This window comes from Pipra filicauda, unplaced genomic scaffold (genome assembly GCF_003945595.2).
Source record: "Pipra filicauda isolate LSUMZ 115617 unplaced genomic scaffold, ASM394559v2 scaffold311_size1313980_pilon, whole genome shotgun sequence".
NCBI lineage: Eukaryota > Metazoa > Chordata > Aves > Passeriformes > Pipridae > Pipra > Pipra filicauda.
This window is the reverse complement of record NW_024104434.1, coordinates 159,222-178,597: the sequence shown is the minus strand read 5'-3', so window position 1 is coordinate 178,597 and position 19,376 is coordinate 159,222. Positions and strand designations below refer to the sequence as shown.

Genomic DNA, 19,376 nt, shown 5'->3' with positions numbered 1-19,376 from the left:
AAAGACAAGTTGGATGGGGCTTGGAGCAACTTGGGATAGTGGAATATGTCCCTGCCTATGGCAGGGGGTTGGAACTGGATGATCTTTAAGATTCCCTCCAACACAAGCCATTCTACAAGTCTATGATAACTTTTCCCAAAAAAAAAAGCTTTAAATCCTCATCCTACCTCCAAAGACTCCCTGCTGCCCTGGGCAAACCACTGGATTTTTCCGTGAGTCAGAAATGATGACACCTCTTCACTGAGCAGCGTGAGGGTGCAGGAAGGAGAACACGCTGCTTGGCAGCGCTAAACCCAACCCTGCTCCTACTAACGCTGGATTTCTGAACCTGCCTCCCCTCCACCCGCTTTATCAGCTTGTTCACAGTTGCTGTTTGTGACGGAATTATTTAGCAGCAAAAGCTTTCCTCGTGGTGTTTTGACATCCCCTCCAAGAGGTTCACATCTGAGATGCAGATGTGCCGGCTACAACCTGCTGCCTGCGAGACGTGGAACTGTGGAACAGCGTTGATGTGTAGAGCCCTAGGGCCCCACGTGCCCCACCTGTATTTCCCAGGCTGTAACAACACTGTTTTTTGTACTGAAATCAGCAGTAAAGTTTTCATCAACTCTCGCTACACCGAATCCAGGCCCACGGATGGCGCCGAGCCCAAACATGATTAATGATTTTCCAAGCGCAAGCCAAAGGTGGGTGGAAAATGCATCTTGGAAACCAGCTTGGTAGCACTTTGATGCCTTCTGAAGTCTTCCCAGGATGCGAAAATCTACCTGGCATTTTGCAGCTGTAAATACGGGCTTCACAGCCACACGCAGCACTTCCAGCTGCACAGATGCTACTTATCTTTGTGTTCTCCTGGAACAAAACCTTGCTTTATTTTTCTCACTTCCAAAATAAACTTCCTTTTCTGCACTCCCACAGAGAATCGCCACCGGGAAGAAAAGCTGTGCGGAGTTCTCTATCCAGCAGATTGTCCCTCTGTTCCCTCCACCCCGAGAACCTGAAAGCAGAGCTGGGCTACTGTTTACAGAAATCCGAAGCGCATTTAAAGATGCCTTGTTTCTAAATCCATCCGTTTCTGATTGAAAGAAGCTGAGCTACTCACGCTGGAGGAGCTCATTAAAATGTAAACAGCGTCGCTTTTAATTGCCAGCGCTAAAAATTGTCATTATTTATTTTAAACGTCGAGGTGCATAAGAATATGTGTTTAATTGCAAAAAGAAGGAGGAGGTGAATTTTAAATGTACTTTGGAGGTGCTGCAGCCCTGTTTCCATGAGGAGTTGCAGTGGGCTTTTTCACCCTGCTACTCCTTCCATGCACACTTTTCATATACAAATATATATATATACATATGTGTGTATGCACACCCTTTTTTTTTCTCTTTTAATGCATCCTTTTGCTTGGCCTTTCTTTTTCAAAACCCTATTTCCCACCTATTTCCACAATTCTCACTCCTGGAGAAATGTGGAAATCAGTCCAGGGCTTCCAGATCAGTCATTATTGGATGTTTTTCCCTCCACGCTGGTAAGTGGCTCGAGTGTGTGTCATTAGTTGAAGATGTGAGGTGCCAACCAAGTGCTAAGTAATGTTACGTAAGTGCAATGTATGGCAGACACACTGTGCCACAAAAAACACGGTGCTGCTCTGCAGTGAACCAGCACCTTTTACCCCAGGCTGGCAGAGCTTCTCAGTGTTGCTGCTGGAGGTTGTCAGCACCCAACAAAATTAGGAAATCGTTTTAATATGTGTTTACAGCTGAGAAAACTGAGGCACAGAGCAGCGAAGTGCCTTGTCCCCATTCCTGTGGTGACTCAGCAGCAAAGCCGGGCATCCCAAATTCCACCTCTGGTTAGGGGTGACACTCCATAACCCCTGGCTGCACGGATGCTGCCATGCCCATTGTTGGCAAAACCCTGGGGACAAGCTGGGAGCAGAGGGGGAGGATGTTCTGGATGCTGCAGCCCACCAGTGTTTGGGGAGAGGACTGTGGAATCAGTGCACGGCCACCGGGACCAGTTGTAAATGTGCTGTACAAGGGGCTTGTGTCCTCAGAAAGGCTCCCATCCTGGAGAAGGATGGAGACTCCATCTCTTCCCTTTCCACAGCCAAGCTCTTGTGACCAAGATCAATTTCCCTGGAAAGTGGCAGGTTTCTGCATCCCACCATGTGTTTTGGTAGGGCTTGCTACACTGAGGAGGGAGAGGAAGAGCAGCTTCATCTCTTGTTGCCCAGCTCGCATCATTTCCCACCTCATGCCCATCCCATGGATACACACTGGACCCAGCTGCCCATTAACTCAAGGACCTTCCCTGCAAACCCTAGCAGCCATGTGGTGAGTCAGGACAGTTTGAGACACAGTTGAGTCACAGCAGGCCACTGCTCTGTGTCTAAAGTCACCAGCCATAAGCTGGGACTGACCATATCGCTGGGATGCTGGTCCAGACCCAGCCAGATTGTCCCTGGAGGGCTTTGGGTGGGATGTGCATCATCCCTGCTGCCTGGAGACACCCGTGCTCTGTCCTTCTTTAGCAGCATCATGTTCCCCCCACATGTTCCTCCTTGCAGCCTCTCCCTCCCTCTCCAAGGCGTTTCTCTTCAGCTGCTTTTATAACTGTGCCCTCTTTGGATTTGCAGCATCCTCTGGAAAATTTGATTTCACACCATATTTGTAGGTTTAACAAAAATAATTCCAAACACCAAAAACAAGCCGTGCCCTGACTGGCGTTACGTGGCGTTTGTGATAATTGGATTCTCAGAAAGCCAAGCACTTTCTGGATTTTAATGAGATTCAGACTTTAATTACTGTGGCCCTTTCCCAGGCATGCAGTGGAAGCAAGGAGGAAAATGACCATAATCAGGACTTGGGCATGTTGCAAGAGACAGTCTTGATGGATCTCGTTTCTGCTCCTTAATGAGGGGCCATTCTTGCCACACAGTTGGAAAGCCACTTTCTCTTGCAGTGTGGCCTACATTTACACTCCTCAGGATTTTAGCCACAAACCACTGCTGCTGCATCCTCTCAGAAGACAGTTCTTCACTGGTGGAAAGCCAGCAGAGACGGCTCCCAGTCCTGCAGGACAAGAGAGGGACACAAGGACATGTCAGAGACTGGCAGATGCTTTCTTTGAGGGTCTTTTAATTTCATCCAGCTCTGGGGTCCTCAGCACAGGAAGGACATGGACCTGTTGGAGAGAGTCCAGAGGAGGTCACCAAGATGACCAGAGAGATGGAGCAGCTCTGCTGTGAGGAAAGGCTGGGAGAATTGGGATTGTTCAGCCTGGGAAAGAGAAGGCTTTGGGATGACCTAATTGCAACATTCCAGTACCTGAAGGGAGCCTGCAAGAAAGATGAAGAGAGACTATTTTCAAGAGCATGGAGTGACAGGACAAGGGATTGGATTCAAAGTAAAAGAGAGTAGGTTTAGATCAGACATTAGGAAAAAATTCTTTACTGAGAGGGTGGTGAGGCCCTGGCACAAGTTGCCCAGAGAAGTTGTGGATGCCTCATCCCTGGGACTGTGATTCAAGGCCAGGTTGGATGGGGCCCTGAGCAACCTGATCTAGTGGAAGATGCTCCTGCCCACGGCAAGGGGGTTGGAAGTGGATGATCTTTAAGGTCCCTTCCAACCCAGGGCATTCAATGATTCTATGATTAAAGTGTTGATGATGATGATGATGCAAGCACATGGTGATCCTTGGGAAGGCTCCAGGATCCCTGCAGGACCAGCACCAGCTCCCTGCAAGCCCCTTGCACGGCTCCTCGCCTCCTGCACGGCGCAGATCCAGGCAATTCCTGCCCGTAAGGCTGGGATGACTCATTTTCTGGCTTTCTCGCTCCCCGCCTCCATCCTGGAGGATGCAGTGTTTTGTCGAGTCTTATCTGCACCGAGGTTGGAGGAAGCAGATGAATTGCAGTGGTTTCACGTCTGCAGGGCCACGGCTTCAACGGAGGGACGGGGTCAGTAACAGAAACAATCAAACCTTATCTGTGAGGAGTCAAGACGCCGTGTGGTCATCTGAGAGGACCTTTAAATTGCGATGTTCAGCCAAGATGTTCAGATCCAAGCCAAGAGAAATTAATAAAAAAAAAAAAAAGACATGGCTTTGTTAGACACTACATCAAACTCCTCACCGATGAGTTGATATATGTTCCCACATCCACTCATTTTATAGAGTGATAGGAAAGCTCCCCATCTATGATCCTCGATAGCCCTACGCCTTAACTTTTGTTATCCCATCATCCTTTAGCCAGTCAGAGATTGATGTCACTCCCTGCCTTTCCTCTTGCTCTGTTCAGGACCAAAGTCAGAATTGCCAGGTAAAAATTTCCAAGATTGCTCTTCTTTCCATTTCCTTTTCCAAGTTCACAGCTATCTGCCTGGTTTTCCATCACTTATAAAAGGTCACTGCTGCTGCTTCTTTTCCTCTCTGAGCCATCTGGAGTACACACTGTCCTTGCTTAATACACACAAGCTTTTTCTTGGAATTACCTTCTTTTTAAGCACTAGCTGCTTCCACATTCAGCCCCGTGCTCTGGATGCCCACACAGAGGTATGACTGCTGCTTGCTGGCAGAGGGGAAGCCAAGGTCTCACAGGCAGCAGCAGTGGGTGGTTTGAATCTCTCTTGACATGAGACACCCTAGCACCCATTGTGCGCAGGTTTGGCACCTCCAGTCTTCCCAGTGCTGTGATCTCCATCATGGAATGGGGTCAGCAGCGAAGGAGACACATGGGAGCTGGGGAGGAGCTCGGTGAGGCCAGCACTGTGAGGGGAAAGCCTTGCACGGGGTTCAGAGCACCCTGGGGATGTGGTTTTTGTGGCCACCCCCCCAGCACCGCCCAGGTGATGTCAGGCAGAGCAGGGACACATCTTCCAGCCCTCGTCCTCCAGAGACAGACATGTCTCTCTGGAACTTCTTGGGCCTCACCCCCCTCTAACTGCTCTGTAGCACCAATCCCCTGGCTCAGTATTGTATTGTTGCTCTTCCCCCCACCTTCCCTTTTCTGTGCAAACCTGGCTTGACTCACCCTGTCTTCTTTGCTTGCTTTGCCCTTTTCCCTTTCCAGAACAACTTATTTTTACCCTTGGAGCTGTGTATTCCCTGGGGGAGCCATGTCTGCTGCTGCCATCCTGCTGGAGGAGGCAGGGCTGTTCTGCCTCCCCTAGGCTCATTTTTAGGGCTCTGCAGCAGGTATGGGTGGTAGGTGCTCCCCAGACATCCAGGGCAAACAGGGAGTTGGGAATCACAAGCAAATCCATAGCTTTGGGGTACATCATATATTCAATGGGGTTACAACACAGCAGTTTTACACGGAGCCAAATTCACCACCCTTGACGAAGATGACTGGATTCAAGGCAAAGGGCAGAAATAAGGGCCTCAGGGAAGATGAGAGGGTGAACTAGAGGACTCCCATGGGATCAGGGCCTCCCCTTGAAGGACACAGCCAGACAGGCCCCATTGAGACAAGTCCCAGGAACAAGGTATCTGCATAAAGGCTCTTACCCTGGGGCTTATGCAAAGGAAAGTCCTCCACTACCCACAGCGACCAAGGAGCTTGAATTTCCACATGTAAATCTGGGCAAATGGGGATACATCAGCAGGGAATGCAGGATGACCTGTGCAGGAAGTGAAGTCCTTTGCTAAGTGCTCAGACTGGAGAAGGGAAAGCTGCCTTTTGCAGGTGTCCCTCCTGTTAGTCCCAGGACCAGGAGAAACTGGGTTGTGCTTGGCTTGTGGCATCCAGCACCATTTCAGGACATGATTTAATGTCATTCTGTGTCCCAGTCTAAGCCAGCAAGGGAAAACCGGTGCTGGATGGGGTTAGGAGGAAGCTTATTCCATCAAGTGTTGGGCTGATACTCTCTGGACTGTGCTTTTCCTGGTGCCCAGGTTGAAGGACGTGGTGACGTGGATCATATTCTTGTCTCTCTTCTCCTCTGACTTTGGGTAGTGTGTCCTCCGCCTCTGGCATCTCTGGAGAGGGACTCCTCCTTCTCAGCTGTGTAGGGAGGCCCCTGAGCCCCACAGCCAAGCCAGGGATGTGGAAGCAGGTCGGGAATGGCGCTCCCACATCCCACAAACCTCAGCTCTGCCTGCCAAGCCCACACAGACGACTGCCTGTAGGCACGAGTCCATCCCAAGCCTTCAGCAGTCACAGGACTGTTGCCTCCCTCCTCTTCCCAGGAAGCAGATTGCAAAACCGTGTAACCGCGGAGACTGACACAGTGTGGATCGGCTCAGGCACCAGTCCACGCCCATCTGTGGCTCCTGGGAAACTGCTTCCTATGGGGCGGGAGAAGTCGAGCTTGGTGAGAAACAAGCCTCCTGCTGGGTACGTGGCTCTCCTTTCTCCCCCCAAAAAACTGGAAACATTGTTCTGCAATGGACCGAGAACTTCTGGGTCTGTAGATAAAAAAAGCCCCATCCCATGTGTTACCCCAACGCCTCCCAAAAAAGTGGGGGGAGCCCTAAGGTTTGGGCTCTGGACAGTGCAGAGACTACTTGGGTGGACTTGCTGCTGGGGCAACCTCTGGAGTTAAAAATGCAACCTGAATGAGTTGCAGTAAGAGAATTTGCTTGTTCCTTCACAGAATATGATTTCTGTCCTCGGTGGAAGGAAAATTCATCCCCTTTCATGGGAGCAGCGTGTTCCCCTCATTTAGCACTTGCGCTTCAATGCCAAAGAGGGTCTTAAGTGCAGCATCTGGCCATGGCCTGGAGGGTGTCCTTGGTGAGCCATGTCCTTCCCCAAGCCCTGCCCTTTCCAGAACTGCTGCCAGTAGTTCCACCTACTTACTATAAAACCAGGAACAGACACAACAGGAAACGATGCTCTGGAATAAAGCAGCCTTTCTGAGACTTTGGAGACTGGGCACAATTTATCCCCAGGGAGTGCTGGGATGGCTTGGTGGGTTTGGCATGTGGACATTTTATGTGCATGTCCATAGATGTGCATTTCATCAGGGAAGTTAAAGGATGCTTTCCTTTTCCAGAGGTCAGGCATTACTCCTTATGGATCTCTCTGAAAAAGATCAGAGAATGCTGGTGGTGGAGAGGATCAGTTCCAGGTTATCCGTGGTTTTCCCTCTCCCGGCTCCTGGCTGTGGAGATCCAGCATGACATGTCTGTACAGGATGCAGAGCAGTTGGCAGAAGCTGCTGAGATGCTCTGTGGCTGGCTAACCAAACACCAGGGAAAAGAGATGGGAGCTGGCATCATCTCCATGTGGCCTGTGGCTGGACACTCCACAGGAAACAGGAAGAGCCCAACAGCCTTGCTGGAAAAGTCATCTCTTGCACAGATCAAAGCATGGGACTGTCCTCAGGATGAGGAAATAAATAGAGAATGAGAAACATTGGGCTGTTTAAAAAAGAGGCAGAGGGAGAAAGTGCCGCCCTGGACTGGCCTGGCAAGAGCCAGGCTTGCAGAGGTGGGACAGTGGATCCTTGGAAGGCACTGGGACAGCACTGGTGGGTTTATAATTTTCATATACAACAACAAGAGGTTAAAAACATTTGTTTGCAAACCCAGAGCATAATTAGTAGTGAGTCATGGAAAGTGTTGTTCCAGCTACTGTAAAAAACAAGCTGGCACTGAAGGGTCTGCTGGTCATTTGAAAGCGCGGAGAGCTTCAGCCCAAGATTCCTCCTTCCTTAATTACAGCACTCTTGGCCACTCGCTCTAAATTAAGCAGGCAGGAGCACAAGAGAGCTAATGCATTGCTCCGAAAGGCAAACTATTAACCAAAGTGTCTCTCAGATGTTTAACTTCAAGGAGGTGCGATTGAAATCCCATCAATTACGATCAGCGGACGGGAGAAGGGCGTGAAGTTCATCCATAACGTAATTTGCAGAATAATAAAAATTGAACATGTGAAATCTCTGTTGGGCTGAGGCTACTTCAATCCCCAGGGTGAGTTAGATGGGCCCCTGTACCACGATTCCTGCTGCGCTGCCTGCACTGCAATAAATGCAGTGCAAGAAAAGTTTCCCTGGTGTGTTTTTGTTACTCAGAGGATGTTGCTGTTGAATATTTATGTCACAGTTACACACATAAGGACTTTCTGGGCAGTCCCAAGTATTCCCTGCTTTTGCCTTCATTGGCAGTTTTCTCTTTCCAAAATCCATCCAGCTATTCTGACAGTTCTTCTGGATCACAAAGAGCTCTCCGCTGTCCCTGGCATCCTCTTCCTTTAAACACTTTGCCTAAGTTCCCTGCCCTCAGCAAACCAGTCAACGGGAACAATGGACTTAGGGAGACCGTGACATTCCCAACTGAAAAACAAGATTGAGTCCTTCACTTCCCACTGTGCTGCTGACAGCAACACTGCTTAGCACTCCTACCCTATGACACATTACCCAAACATTAGCTAATTATCCTGCCTGACTCCTTAGAAAGCAGGCAATTAAGTATTTAGCTCAGTTCTCCTGATGAAGAAACCTGGGCACAAAAAGAGGTTAATAGGGGAAAGACCAATCCCACTGTGTAGGGTGGAGAACATCCCTCTGCTTGAATCATGGAATCATAGAAGGGTTTGGGTTGGAAGGGACCTTAAAGATCACATATGTCCAACAACCCTGTTTTGGGACAGGAACACCTTACACTCTCCCAGGTTGCTCCAAGCCCCATCCAACCTGGCCTTGGACACTTATAGGGATGGGGCATCCACAGCTTCGCTGGGAAACCTGTGCCAGTGTCTCACCACCCTCACAGGGAAGAATTTTTTCTAATATTTAATCTAAACCCTCTGTCAGTTTAAAGCCATTCCCCCTTGTCCTGTCACTATGTGCCCTTGTCCCAAGTCCCTCTCCAGCTCTCTTGGAGCCCCTTTAGGCACTGGAAGGGGCTCTCAGGTCTCCCTGGAGCCTTCTCTTCTCCAGATTGAACACCCCCAGCCCTCCCAGCCTGGCTCCAGAGCATAGGTTCTCCATCCCTTGGAGCATCTCTTTGGCCTCCTCTGGGCTTGCTCCAGCAGCTCCACGTCCTTCTCACACTGGGGGCCCCAGAGCTGAACACAGCACTGCAGGTGGGGTGTGACCTTCCAGTCAATGCCAGTTGAATTCTAATTTCTCCAATTTGGAGGGGCAATGAGGAGCTTGGGGCTTGTCTTTCCCATCTCAACTGACTGTGCTAAAGCTGAGCCTCTTCTAGAATGTGCATAAACAGACCAGAACCTCAGGAGAGTGATTCAGCCTCACCCAAGACATGTCCCATTGTGATGGGCTGAATCAGCCTCTGGGAAGAGCATCCAAGGCGTCCACCTTCTCCGTGCTGCCAAGGGGAAAGTGTGGATGCCCCAAGCATTCAGTGTGAGTTGTCTCCAAATTGCAGACATGCTGTTGCCAGGATCAGTGCTCAGGAGCTCCTGGGAAATGTATTGTTGCTGTCATTTGAGCCAACTTTTATGCGCATCGTGGAGCACTGTGACAAAAGCAGGCTGCAAATTCTCTTCTTCCTACTGTCCATTGGGTGATCGGTGCTCCATGAACTGGGGGTATCTTTGGGAGGGAGAAAATGCTGCAATACACTATTTTTAATGTAGAGAGAAAATGTTTAGTGGAAATGTCTTTAAAATAAAGCGACAGAAGGAGTCCAAGCCTAATAACAAGAGCTCTAGCCATTGTGACTAAGTACTCCATAAAATGTGTAATTAGGCACTATAGCAACTATTGAATTCCAAGGCACATTTTGCATCTGAAACACAGGACAGAGCATCCTCTTTGGGTGATTCAGAGAAATCATCACAGCACCCTGGGCGCAAGGAAAAGGGAGAAGCAGTGCAGTGTGTGATAAGCAGCCTGTGCCTGACGTGGAAGTGCATCCCAGCAGGAGCAGCCCTGCCTGGGATGAGCACACCTGCCTGGAGGGAGAAGAGATGAGTAAATATTTTTAGCCTGAGGCACAACTGGAAGGATCTCCTCTGCTTCCCACGAGTGCTCGTTGAATTGTGGAGTGGAGCTGAGCACGGCAGCACGTCACGCTGGTGGGCATGGAGAGGGTGGCATGGGGGTGACGCTGGAAAAGTGCATTTTCCAAAAAAATGAAGGTCATGGAATTGTTGGAGCTAGTCCAGAGGAGGGCCATGAAGTTGCTAAGATGACTGGAGCATCCCCCCTTACCAAGACAGGCTGAGGAAGTTGGGGCTGTTCAGGAAAGAGAAGGTTGCAAGGAGACCTCACAGCAACCTTCCAGTATCTGAAGGTGCTACAGGGAGGCCAGAGAGGGACTCTTCATCAGGAACTGGAGTGATAGGACCAGGAGTAATGGGTACTTTTGAAAGAGGGGAAATTTAGGCTAGATATTAGGAAAAAATTCTTTACTGTGAGGGGGGTGAGGCCCTGGCACAGGTTGCCCAGGGAGGCTGTGGATGCTCCAACCTTGGAAGTATTCAAGGCCAGGTTGGATAAGGTCTTGAGCAACTGGGTCTAGTGGGAGGTGTCCCTGCCCATTGCAGGGGAGGTTGGGACTAGATGATCTTTAAGGTCTCTTACAACCCTTAACATTTTATGATGTTATCAAAGGACAGAGAGTGTGAGTGTGATCTGTGCCGCCCTTCCCATCTCCCCGGCTTTTCCTGCCCTCGGGTGCCCTGTTTTAGTTCAGATGGAACCGAGCACACAAGGGTGCCAAGGAGATCTTCTTTCCCCAGCATGGCTCGGAGCCACTTGCATCCCTTAAAAGGCATCTTCTGACTCTCATACACTCTCCTCCATTGTCTGGGGCATGCTGTTTTGCAGCTGGAGACTGGTGAATGAAGCTGAGTTACTGACCTTGATTCGAAAAAAATGCACACTTGTGCTGTGCAAAACAAGTCCTTTAAAGCTTGGCTTTTATGCAGAGAATTATGGCAATGTGTGTATGGAGGCACTGGCATTTCAGGCCCCTTTCAGTCTTCTGGATTGCCAGCAAGGTCTTTCACTGATGTAAGCCTTCAACCAAAGGACAGATGCTGCAAGAGGCAGTGAAGAGGACTCAAGCAGGTATTGGAGTGCGTAGCCCAGGAGCAGATGCTTGGATCACAGCCTGGATCAGAAGAGGTATTTTATTACCTCTTCTGGAAGGAGGTATTGTTTTACCATGTCGTAAGGAGGCACAGATGATCCCTCTCTCTAAAGGGAGCGAACAATAAAATCATCTGGTTTTGAGGCTCGTTCTCATGCCTCTTCAGTGTGAATGTGCACAGCAGCCACGCAGAAAACGGGTCTCAACGAGCTTTGCCGCTTTTTTTTTTCCATCGTGTCACCAAAATGAGAGATGAAGATGAGTGAGGCCAGTTTGAGGAGTTTTTGCAATTCCCCTGGTCCTGCTCCAGCCTTGCCCACAGGTTGGAAGAGATGCCAGGAGCCAGACTCTGATGATTCTTGTGGGTCCCTTCCAACTCAGAATATTCTGTGATTCTGTGATTAGAGGCATTTTCCTTTGAAGGTGCTGTGGGAGGTAGCAGGTGTTTGGCTTGGAAGGGTGCTCTGAGCCTGGGTCTGGTGCAGGCAGGAGTTTTTATCCACTGTGCTCGATGTACTGAGTGAAACGAGGCAGAAGGAGCTTGGTTAGGTGAGCATCGCCAAAATCTGGTAGGACAATCCCCTGCCGGGCCAGCGCTGCGCTTCCGCTCCGAGAACAATGGGAGTTTACACAACTGCAGCCCACTTGAGGCTTCTGCCTTACTTCACGAGCCCCCAAATGTTACAGCTCTGCCTGATGTCCTTGGCTCTGTCCTGCTTTGGAAGGAAACATGCAGCGGCCTGTGCTGCCAATGCTATTTCCTCCCGCCTGTTCTTTAGAGGTCTCTTTTTCCAACAGCTGATCGGCTCCGCAGCTCCGGGGAGTACGTGAGATCCGGCTGGCCCACGAGCGGGCTGGTATGGCCGCCTGCCATGTTGTTGTTTGTATTGCTTTCATTTTTCTGGCGTTACTTGGCTCTTCCACGCAACTTGTTTTCATCCTGAACTATGTGCTCGTTACGTATCCAAACGCCCACGCGAGGTTTTGCATGAGGAAACTCGAAACACACGCGCGGTAGAGGAACAAGTTCCTGATGTGGGGGGGGGTTGTGGGGGGGGTGTGAGATATTTGTCTCCAGGCTGACACAAACGATTGTCATATCCCCAAGTTTCCTGCCCTTGGGTTTCCAGCTTTCTGATGACAAGCACGTGAACGTCGTGTGTGTATTGTCCCCCTGGCAAAGAGATGTGGGGCACATCTCTTGTGGTCACCTTGGTCTCTGCCAGCAAGTCCAGCTACTGTCCAAGGCACCCGTCCGGGGACCTCTGAGCTCGCCAGAAGGCTGGGCCCTGATCGCCAAAGGGACCCTGTTTGCAGCAAGGGAAGCTCTTGCTTCCCCTCCACGGCCCCTTCCTTACAAACCAGTCAGCCACAGGCAGCACAGATCCACCCAGCCAGCTCTGGTCTGGGAATTGTGCTGGAGAGTTTCAGTAAGGTCCCAGATGAGGGGCTCAGGAGAAGGACAGCTCTGCAAGGTGTTCGTTTTGTAAGGACAAGGAAGCTCGTGAAAGGTCTGGAGCACAAGTCTGATGAGGAGAGGCTGAGGGAGCTGGGGGGGCTCAGCCTGAAGGAAAGGAGGCTCAGGGAGGACCTTCTCACTCTCTACGACTCCCTAAATGGGGATTGGAGCCGGGTGAAGTTTGGTCTCTTCTCCCAGGTAACAAGAGATGGGATAAGAGGAAATGGCCTCAAGTTGCACCAGGATTGGATTGGATATCTGGAAAAATTTCTTCACTAAAAGAGTGGTCAGGCATTGGGACAGGCTGCCCAGGGCAGTGGTGGAATCACTGTCCCTAAAAGTGTCCAAAAAACATGTGGATGCGGCATCTGGGGACATTTTTTAGTTGTGGCCTTGGCAGTGCTGGGTTAATGGTTGGACTTTATGGTCTTAGAGGGCCTTAATGATTCTGTGATAAGTGCCCTCTTTTGGGGTTCTTCCCCAAAGAGGTAGGACAGGGTACATTGATTCCTTTGGGCTCCACAGGTTCCACAGATCCAGTGTTGCATTAGAGCAGGAAATGCAGCACAGACCTGGAGCAGCACAGTGGGGTTCAGACACTCGTGTTTTCTGAGTCTCCCCTTCCTCTATGGCCCCATCACCACTGCAAGGGCAGCCACCCTTGTTGGGATACAGAGAGCTGCACATCACACTCCTCCCCACCGTACTACGTCCACTCAGAGTGTGGAAAAACCCTCCTCTCCCAGCGTGGAAAAACCCTCTTCTCCAGCAGCCACCAGTAACTGCACAGCACCAGGAAGGCTGGGCTGGAGAAACCGGGGAGGGGGGGGGGTCGGTTTGCAGCTCAGGATTGCTTTGCTTCCTCACAGCCTTCCCTGCTGCCTGTGCTGCAGATGGAGAAAGATTTTCCAAGGCTGTCAGTACTGCGTATTTCACCAGCATTCCCTTCACTTTAAGTCCAAAATGTGCTAAAAATACGCTGGCTTGGCATCCAGGTCTTGATTCAAGTGGTAACAGGATACTGGGCAGAGAAATCCTGGGGTGGTTTCACTGTGCAGCAGGGAGCTGCTGGCTCTCCCTCCTCTTCCTCCTCCTCCTCCTTCACCTCTTCCTGGCTGCTGTGGGGCTGTTGCCCCCCACTCTCAATCCCCTAAATTTCACATTCAGAGGTCACAGGTTTCCCATGTCATTGCTCCTCTTGTGCTGGTTGTTCGTGAAGCTCCGAACATCGAGGTGACGTCTCTTCCTCTGGGGTTGGGAGTATATTATTAGTAAAGTATTTGTTTTATTACTCCTGTGGTAATTCTGGGAGAGGAGGGATGCCCGCAGGCAGAAGTTTGGATAAGTGAAGTCTGAAATGCCACGGGAAGCCCACAAACTTCAAAAAGCCTCGTTAGTGCAGCAGCGGAGGGAGATGTGGATGTTTGTGCCTCATCCATGGACTTTGTGGTGGTGTTGCAGAGCTCTGTGGCTTTGATTCCAGTGAAAACACTGAGAACCCCCTCCGGGAAGGGGTCTTGAGATGAAGTGCTTGCTGTTCCCCCTCGCTTTTGAAACACCCAGTTGATGTTCAGCCTTCAAGGCTGCGGAACGAGTTTTTCATCCGCAGGCAGATTTTGCTGCCACATTCTCACTCGCTTTCCTAAAATAAAGGGGGAAAAAAAATAAAAGAATCCTTGTGCTAATTTAATCTAGCCAGGCATCCTGCTGTCCTGCCTCATAATATCTCTCCAATCTGTCATTTCCAACAGACAGCGGTTTATTTGTTTGGCTTTTTTTTCCCCCCATGGTCTTAAAATATTTCCCCTGCTTTCTCCAGAGCTGCCCCAAGGATGTCCCAAGCTTCCCCCTGGTTTTGGTGGGAGCTCCGGGTGAAAACATCTCCCTTCTCCAGGAAAAACCCTAAACAACCTTGAATAGAGAAACTTGTAAAAGAATCGCCAGCTTATGTGCTGGCCCATCAGTGTTTGGGGTTTCAGAGCCAGGCTCTGGGCACATGGTGGTCCAAAGCACTGAAATCCAACCTGGTCCAGGTCTGGAGATCCCAAAGGGAGCGTCCCTCCAAATGCAGCACAGCACCAGAGACCCAGAGAGGTACCAGTGCTGCCAGAGAATTACTCAGGAACATCAATTGCAAAGGAGGAAACTATGAATACTTTAATATAGAATCATAAAATCACAGACTGGTTTGTGTTGGAAGGAACCTAAAGACCATCTTGTTCCAAACCCCTTGCCACGAGCAGTGACACCTTCCACTGTCTCAGGTTGCTCAGAGCTCCTCCCAACCCGGCCTCGAACACTTCCAGGGATGGGGCATCCACAACTTCTCTGGGCAAGCGGTGGTGGTGGTGTTGACAGTTGGATTTGATGATCTTTAAGGTCTTTTCCACTCTTAACGATTCTATGAGTCTGTAATTCCAGGAGCCAGTGTGGGATCAAACCCCACTGGGTTTTCCTAGATGCTTTTCCCAAGCACCTCCCTGCACGGGGCTGGGAAAGGAGCCAACCCCTTTGGTAATCAATATCCCACTCCAGCCTCATGGGGCAACCCCCCAAGCCCCCTAGCCCACCTAAAACCCCTCAGGGCATCCCCTGAGCGCCTTGAGCCTCTCAGCCCCACAGGGCATTCACTGAACCCCTCAGTCCCCCTCAGCTGCACAGGACACCCCCTGAGGCCCTCAGGGCATCCCCCCGAGCCCCACACCCCACTCCAGCCCCATGGAGCACCCCCTGAACCCCTCAGCTCCTCAGGGCATCCCTCAAACCCTTCAGCCCCTCAGGGCACCCCCTGAGCCTCTCGAGCCCCTCAGGGCATCCTTTGAGCCCCTCAGCCCCCCCTCTGACCCCCTTGAGCCCTTCATGCCCACAGGGCACCCCCCCGAGCCCCTCAGGGCACCTCCTGAATTCCTTGAGCCTCTCAGGGCACCTTCTGAACTCCTTGAGCCTCTCAGGGCACCTCCTGAACTCCTTGAGCCTCTCAGGGCATCCTTTCAGCCCCTCAGCTCCCCCTCAGGGCATCATTTCAGCCCCTCAGGTCCCCCTCAGGGCACCCTCTGAACTCCTTGAACCCTTCAGACCCAGGGGGCACCCCTCCCCAGAGCCCCTCAGGGCTTTGAACATCTCGAACCTCTCAGGGCATCCCTCGAGCTCCTCAGGCCACCTCCTGAACCCCTTGAGCCTCTCAGGGCATTCCCTGAGCCCCTCAGGCCAGTCCCTGAACCCCTCGAGCCCTTCAGATCCACGGGGCACACCCCGAGCCCCTCAGCTCGTCCCGCCCAGCCCAGCCATGTGTGTCCCCCCCCCCCGTCCCCTGCGCGGCCCCTTTAAGAGCGCGGCCCCTTTAAGGGCGCGGCCCCGCCCGCCGCGGTCGCTGCCGGGGCCGCTGCTGACAACAAGATGGCGGCAGCGGCGGTGGGTCCGGCGGGCGCCGAGAGCCGCGTGCTGGGCTACAGCCTGCACCGCTGGAGCAGCTTCTCCTCCACGTACCTGCCCGAGTGAGTGCCGGCACCAGCGCCGCGCCCGGGGCGCGCTCCGGGCTCCGGTCTGGGGGTGGCCGGGCGGCCGGGCCTGTGCGCGGCCTGCGCGGGGCCTGCGCGAGGTGGCGGCGGCGGGGGGAGCGGGAACGGAGCGGTGTGTGATGGGGGTGGTCTGCACAGCGGAGTTTGGGGTTTCTTGCAGAGTTTTGCGGGGCTGTGTGTGAGGGAGGGGCCTGTGTATCGGGTTTTGGGGGGGCGGTGTGTTCGTGTGCGGCTGTGCGGCAGAGTTTGGGAGTTTGTGCGGAGTTTGGGGCGCTGTGCGTGAGTGAGGATCTGCGCAGCGGAGTTTGGGGGGCCGTGCGTGAAAGGAGTTTGCATATCAGGATTTGGGGGTTTGTGCGTGTGGCGTCTCTACAGCGGAGTTTGGGGCTTTGTACAGAATACGGGGGGCTGTGTGTAAAGGAGGATCTGTGCAGCAGAGTTTGGGGGGCTGTGCGTGTGTGTCTTTACAGCGTAATTTGGGGGCTTATACAGAATTTTGGGGGATTGTGTGTGTAGGGGGGGCTGTGTGTGTGGCGGCTGTACAACAGAGTTTGAGGGGTTGCGTGTGAGGGAAGGTCTCTAGAGCAGGGTTAGGAGGGGGCTGTGTAAAAGGGGGAATCTGTACAATAGAATTAGGGTGGCATTGTGTGAGGGGGGTCTGTACAGCAGGGTTTGGGGGGCTGAGTGTCAGGGAGGGTCTGTACAGCAGGGTTTGGGGGCCTGTGTGTGATGGAAGGTCTGTACAGCAGGGTTTGGGGGGCTGTGTGTGAAGGGGGTCTTTACAGCAGACTCGAGGGAGGTTTCGTGTGTTTGGGTCTGTAGAGCAGGTTTGGGGTTCTATGTGTGTGTGTTGGTCTGTGCAAGAGGGTTTGTGGACTTTGTGTGAAGGGCAGTCTGTACTGCAGGGTTTGGGGGGGGCCGTGTGTGGGGTTGTATAGCAAGGTTTGGGGGGCTTCGTGTGAGGGAGGGTCTGTAAAGCAGAGCTGGGAGGCAAGAGGTGCCTGAAAGGGGTTCAGAGAGAGAACTGAGCCCCATCACTGGGGGGTGTGTTTGGGGAAGTGGTTGATGAAGAGATTTGGGGTGTTGTTTGGGGTGGAGGGTCTGGGCTGTAGGTTTGGGGTGATGAGTGAGTGGGGGGGGCCTGGAGGGTCAGATTTGGGGGCCTTGAGCCCCAGGGATGGGCAAGGGAAAGCTGCACCTAAGGAGGTGAAGCTGACCCCAGGTTTGGGGGAAGGACATTTGTGGGACAGGCTGGTCAGTCACTGGTTGAAATGGGGAGAAGGGTCAGTGCCCCCCTGCCCTGCAGGTGAGGGGCTGTCAGGTGCCTCTGGGCTCTGTGTTTTTTGGCAGCTGGGTGTCCTCTCCTGCCCTTGACCTGGAATGCTGGGCTCTGTCACCTGCTGTGTGTGGCTTTTGGGGGAGGGGGTCCCCTGCTGCCCTCACCTCCTGCCTCTGGGAATTTGGGGGTTGGCAGGAGGAGGCAGGAGCTGTGCTTCACAGCCGTGTGTTTGTGCTGCTGTACTACCCTGATCACATCCTCAGTGGGAGAGTTGGCTCCGTGGCATTCAGCTACAGCCTGTTAAATTCCTCCAGTGACTGTCAGAGAAGTTTGGAGTGACCACAGTGAGGTTTAGGTATAATAGTTTCAGTAACACCTTTTTGATAAGGCAGTCTTGGTGCTGGAATTTGGGAGGACCGTTAGGATCACAGGACAGCTGGGTCGTTGTGGGTTGTAGAGCCTCACCTGATCATCGATTATGCTGCTTTTACTGACCTTTGATTGAAGTATCCTCAACTCACCCGCTCTCAACAAGTGACAGAGTTGCCTTAGTTGTTAATTATTAATATCCTCAATTATCTCCACTTTCCAAAATGAAGCGAACCTTTAAAAACAAGTTTTTAACTGAACTCCTTGTTGTATCTTTCCCTGTGTTTGCTGTGTTAGGTATGAAAAAGAAATGGATTCTTTCCTAATTGATAATCTTTGGTGATAATTAAATAATCCCCTTATCTTTCTTGTTAAAACAACTTGACTTTAAGGCGACTCTTTCAGGTCTCTGATCATCTTGTAGTTATTTCTACCAGCATTTCTGGCTTTTAACTCTGTGTTGAAGTGTTGTTCCCTGAGCAGGAGGGTGACAGTCCATTATTGATCTCACTGATGAGATGTAAACAGATAGTATTGTCTTTCTCCTTGATACCCCTTTCCAAGGCTCCCCCTAGTCCCTTTTGCTCCAGGCTCATGTCAGGATTTAATGTTCACGTGGCATCTGCAGTGCTGCCCAAAGTCCTTAATGTCATTGCCTTCCCTGATACAATTCCCATTCCTATAGCGGGGCTGGTGTTTTCCAAAGCATGACCTTGCATTTGGCTGTTTTTAAGATGTTGTTTAGAAGTGCTAATCATCAGGGAAAACAATTTTTATTGGCTTTTCAGCAGCGTAATTCCAGGAATGGGGTTATTCTCTGGCATGCTGACCTTGGTCTGAGGAATGCTGGTCTTAATGTCTGTCAGAGCTGTCTGCTCTGAAAGTTTTGGGTTTTACTTTCTAGCTTTTGCTTCCCATGGGAATGAAAAAGGAGAGAGCTTAAATGCAGTCTGAAATGGAAAGGAAAGGCTTCGACCTGTGATTTGAGATTAGACTCTCAAAAAGAGAAAATGTGTGAAGAAACATAGGAGAGGGTGGATTTTTTTTGGAGCAAAGATTGAAAACTTGAAAATTGCTGGGACAGGAACATAACATACCATGGGATGGACATGCAGGTAGAGCTAAACCTTGTCTTAGTGTTTGACATGAGGAACAGAATGATGCTTGTCTGGAAGGAGTCAATCTTAGATGTGTTTCCTAACCTAAATGATTCCACAATAATGAGAATTCTGGTTATGCTGTAGTTTAAAGTTTGAGAAAGTTTTCTAGTCTAACTAGGAAGAAACCACTTGACCTTGGAGTAGAAGAGGGACTCTGCCCTCATGGATGTAGGAATGAATATACAACTTACTAAATATTGCTGCTTGTTGTTGTGAGTTGTGGTAGTGCAGGAGAAGTGCTTGTGGAAGGGGAGCAGAGTGGCTTGTCAGCTAAACATGATTTAAACACACTTCTTAAGTAGTTCTATGGTTTTAAATGTAAAACAAAGTTATGAAATATAAAACTTTAATCACTGCTGACCAGGAAAGAAGTTAGATGTCTAGTGACTTATATCACATCTGGTTATGTGATGCTGAACTGGCACTGAAACTTTTCAGAGTACTGAAATCATCTGATAACTGTTCTTTTTCTTAAAAAAAAAAAAAAAAGCCCAAGCAAAAGAAAACAAAATTAGAAGTGTTTTTCAAAGACCTTTCTGGTCATGCTCTAGTTGAGGATCAGTAGTCTATCAAAAAAGACCAGTTTTCTT

General features: G+C 50.9%; 1 protein-coding gene across 2 annotated transcripts in view; it reads left to right on the top strand.

The window, feature by feature from the left end:
• The first annotated feature begins 15,847 nt into the window (after positions 1–15,847).
• The window catches only part of MKLN1 (muskelin 1), a 102,708-nt gene continuing 99,179 nt past the window's right edge, over positions 15,848–19,376 (top strand). Inside the window, exon 1 of one of the 2 annotated variants that reach the window (XM_027710054.2) lies at positions 15,848–15,954. In XM_027710054.2, coding sequence (XP_027565855.1) covers positions 15,857–15,954 — 98 coding nt within the window. In that variant the 5' untranslated portion in view covers positions 15,848–15,856. The remainder of the gene's footprint in view (positions 15,955–19,376) is intronic. The other variant, XM_039383487.1, reaches the window with a different exon arrangement.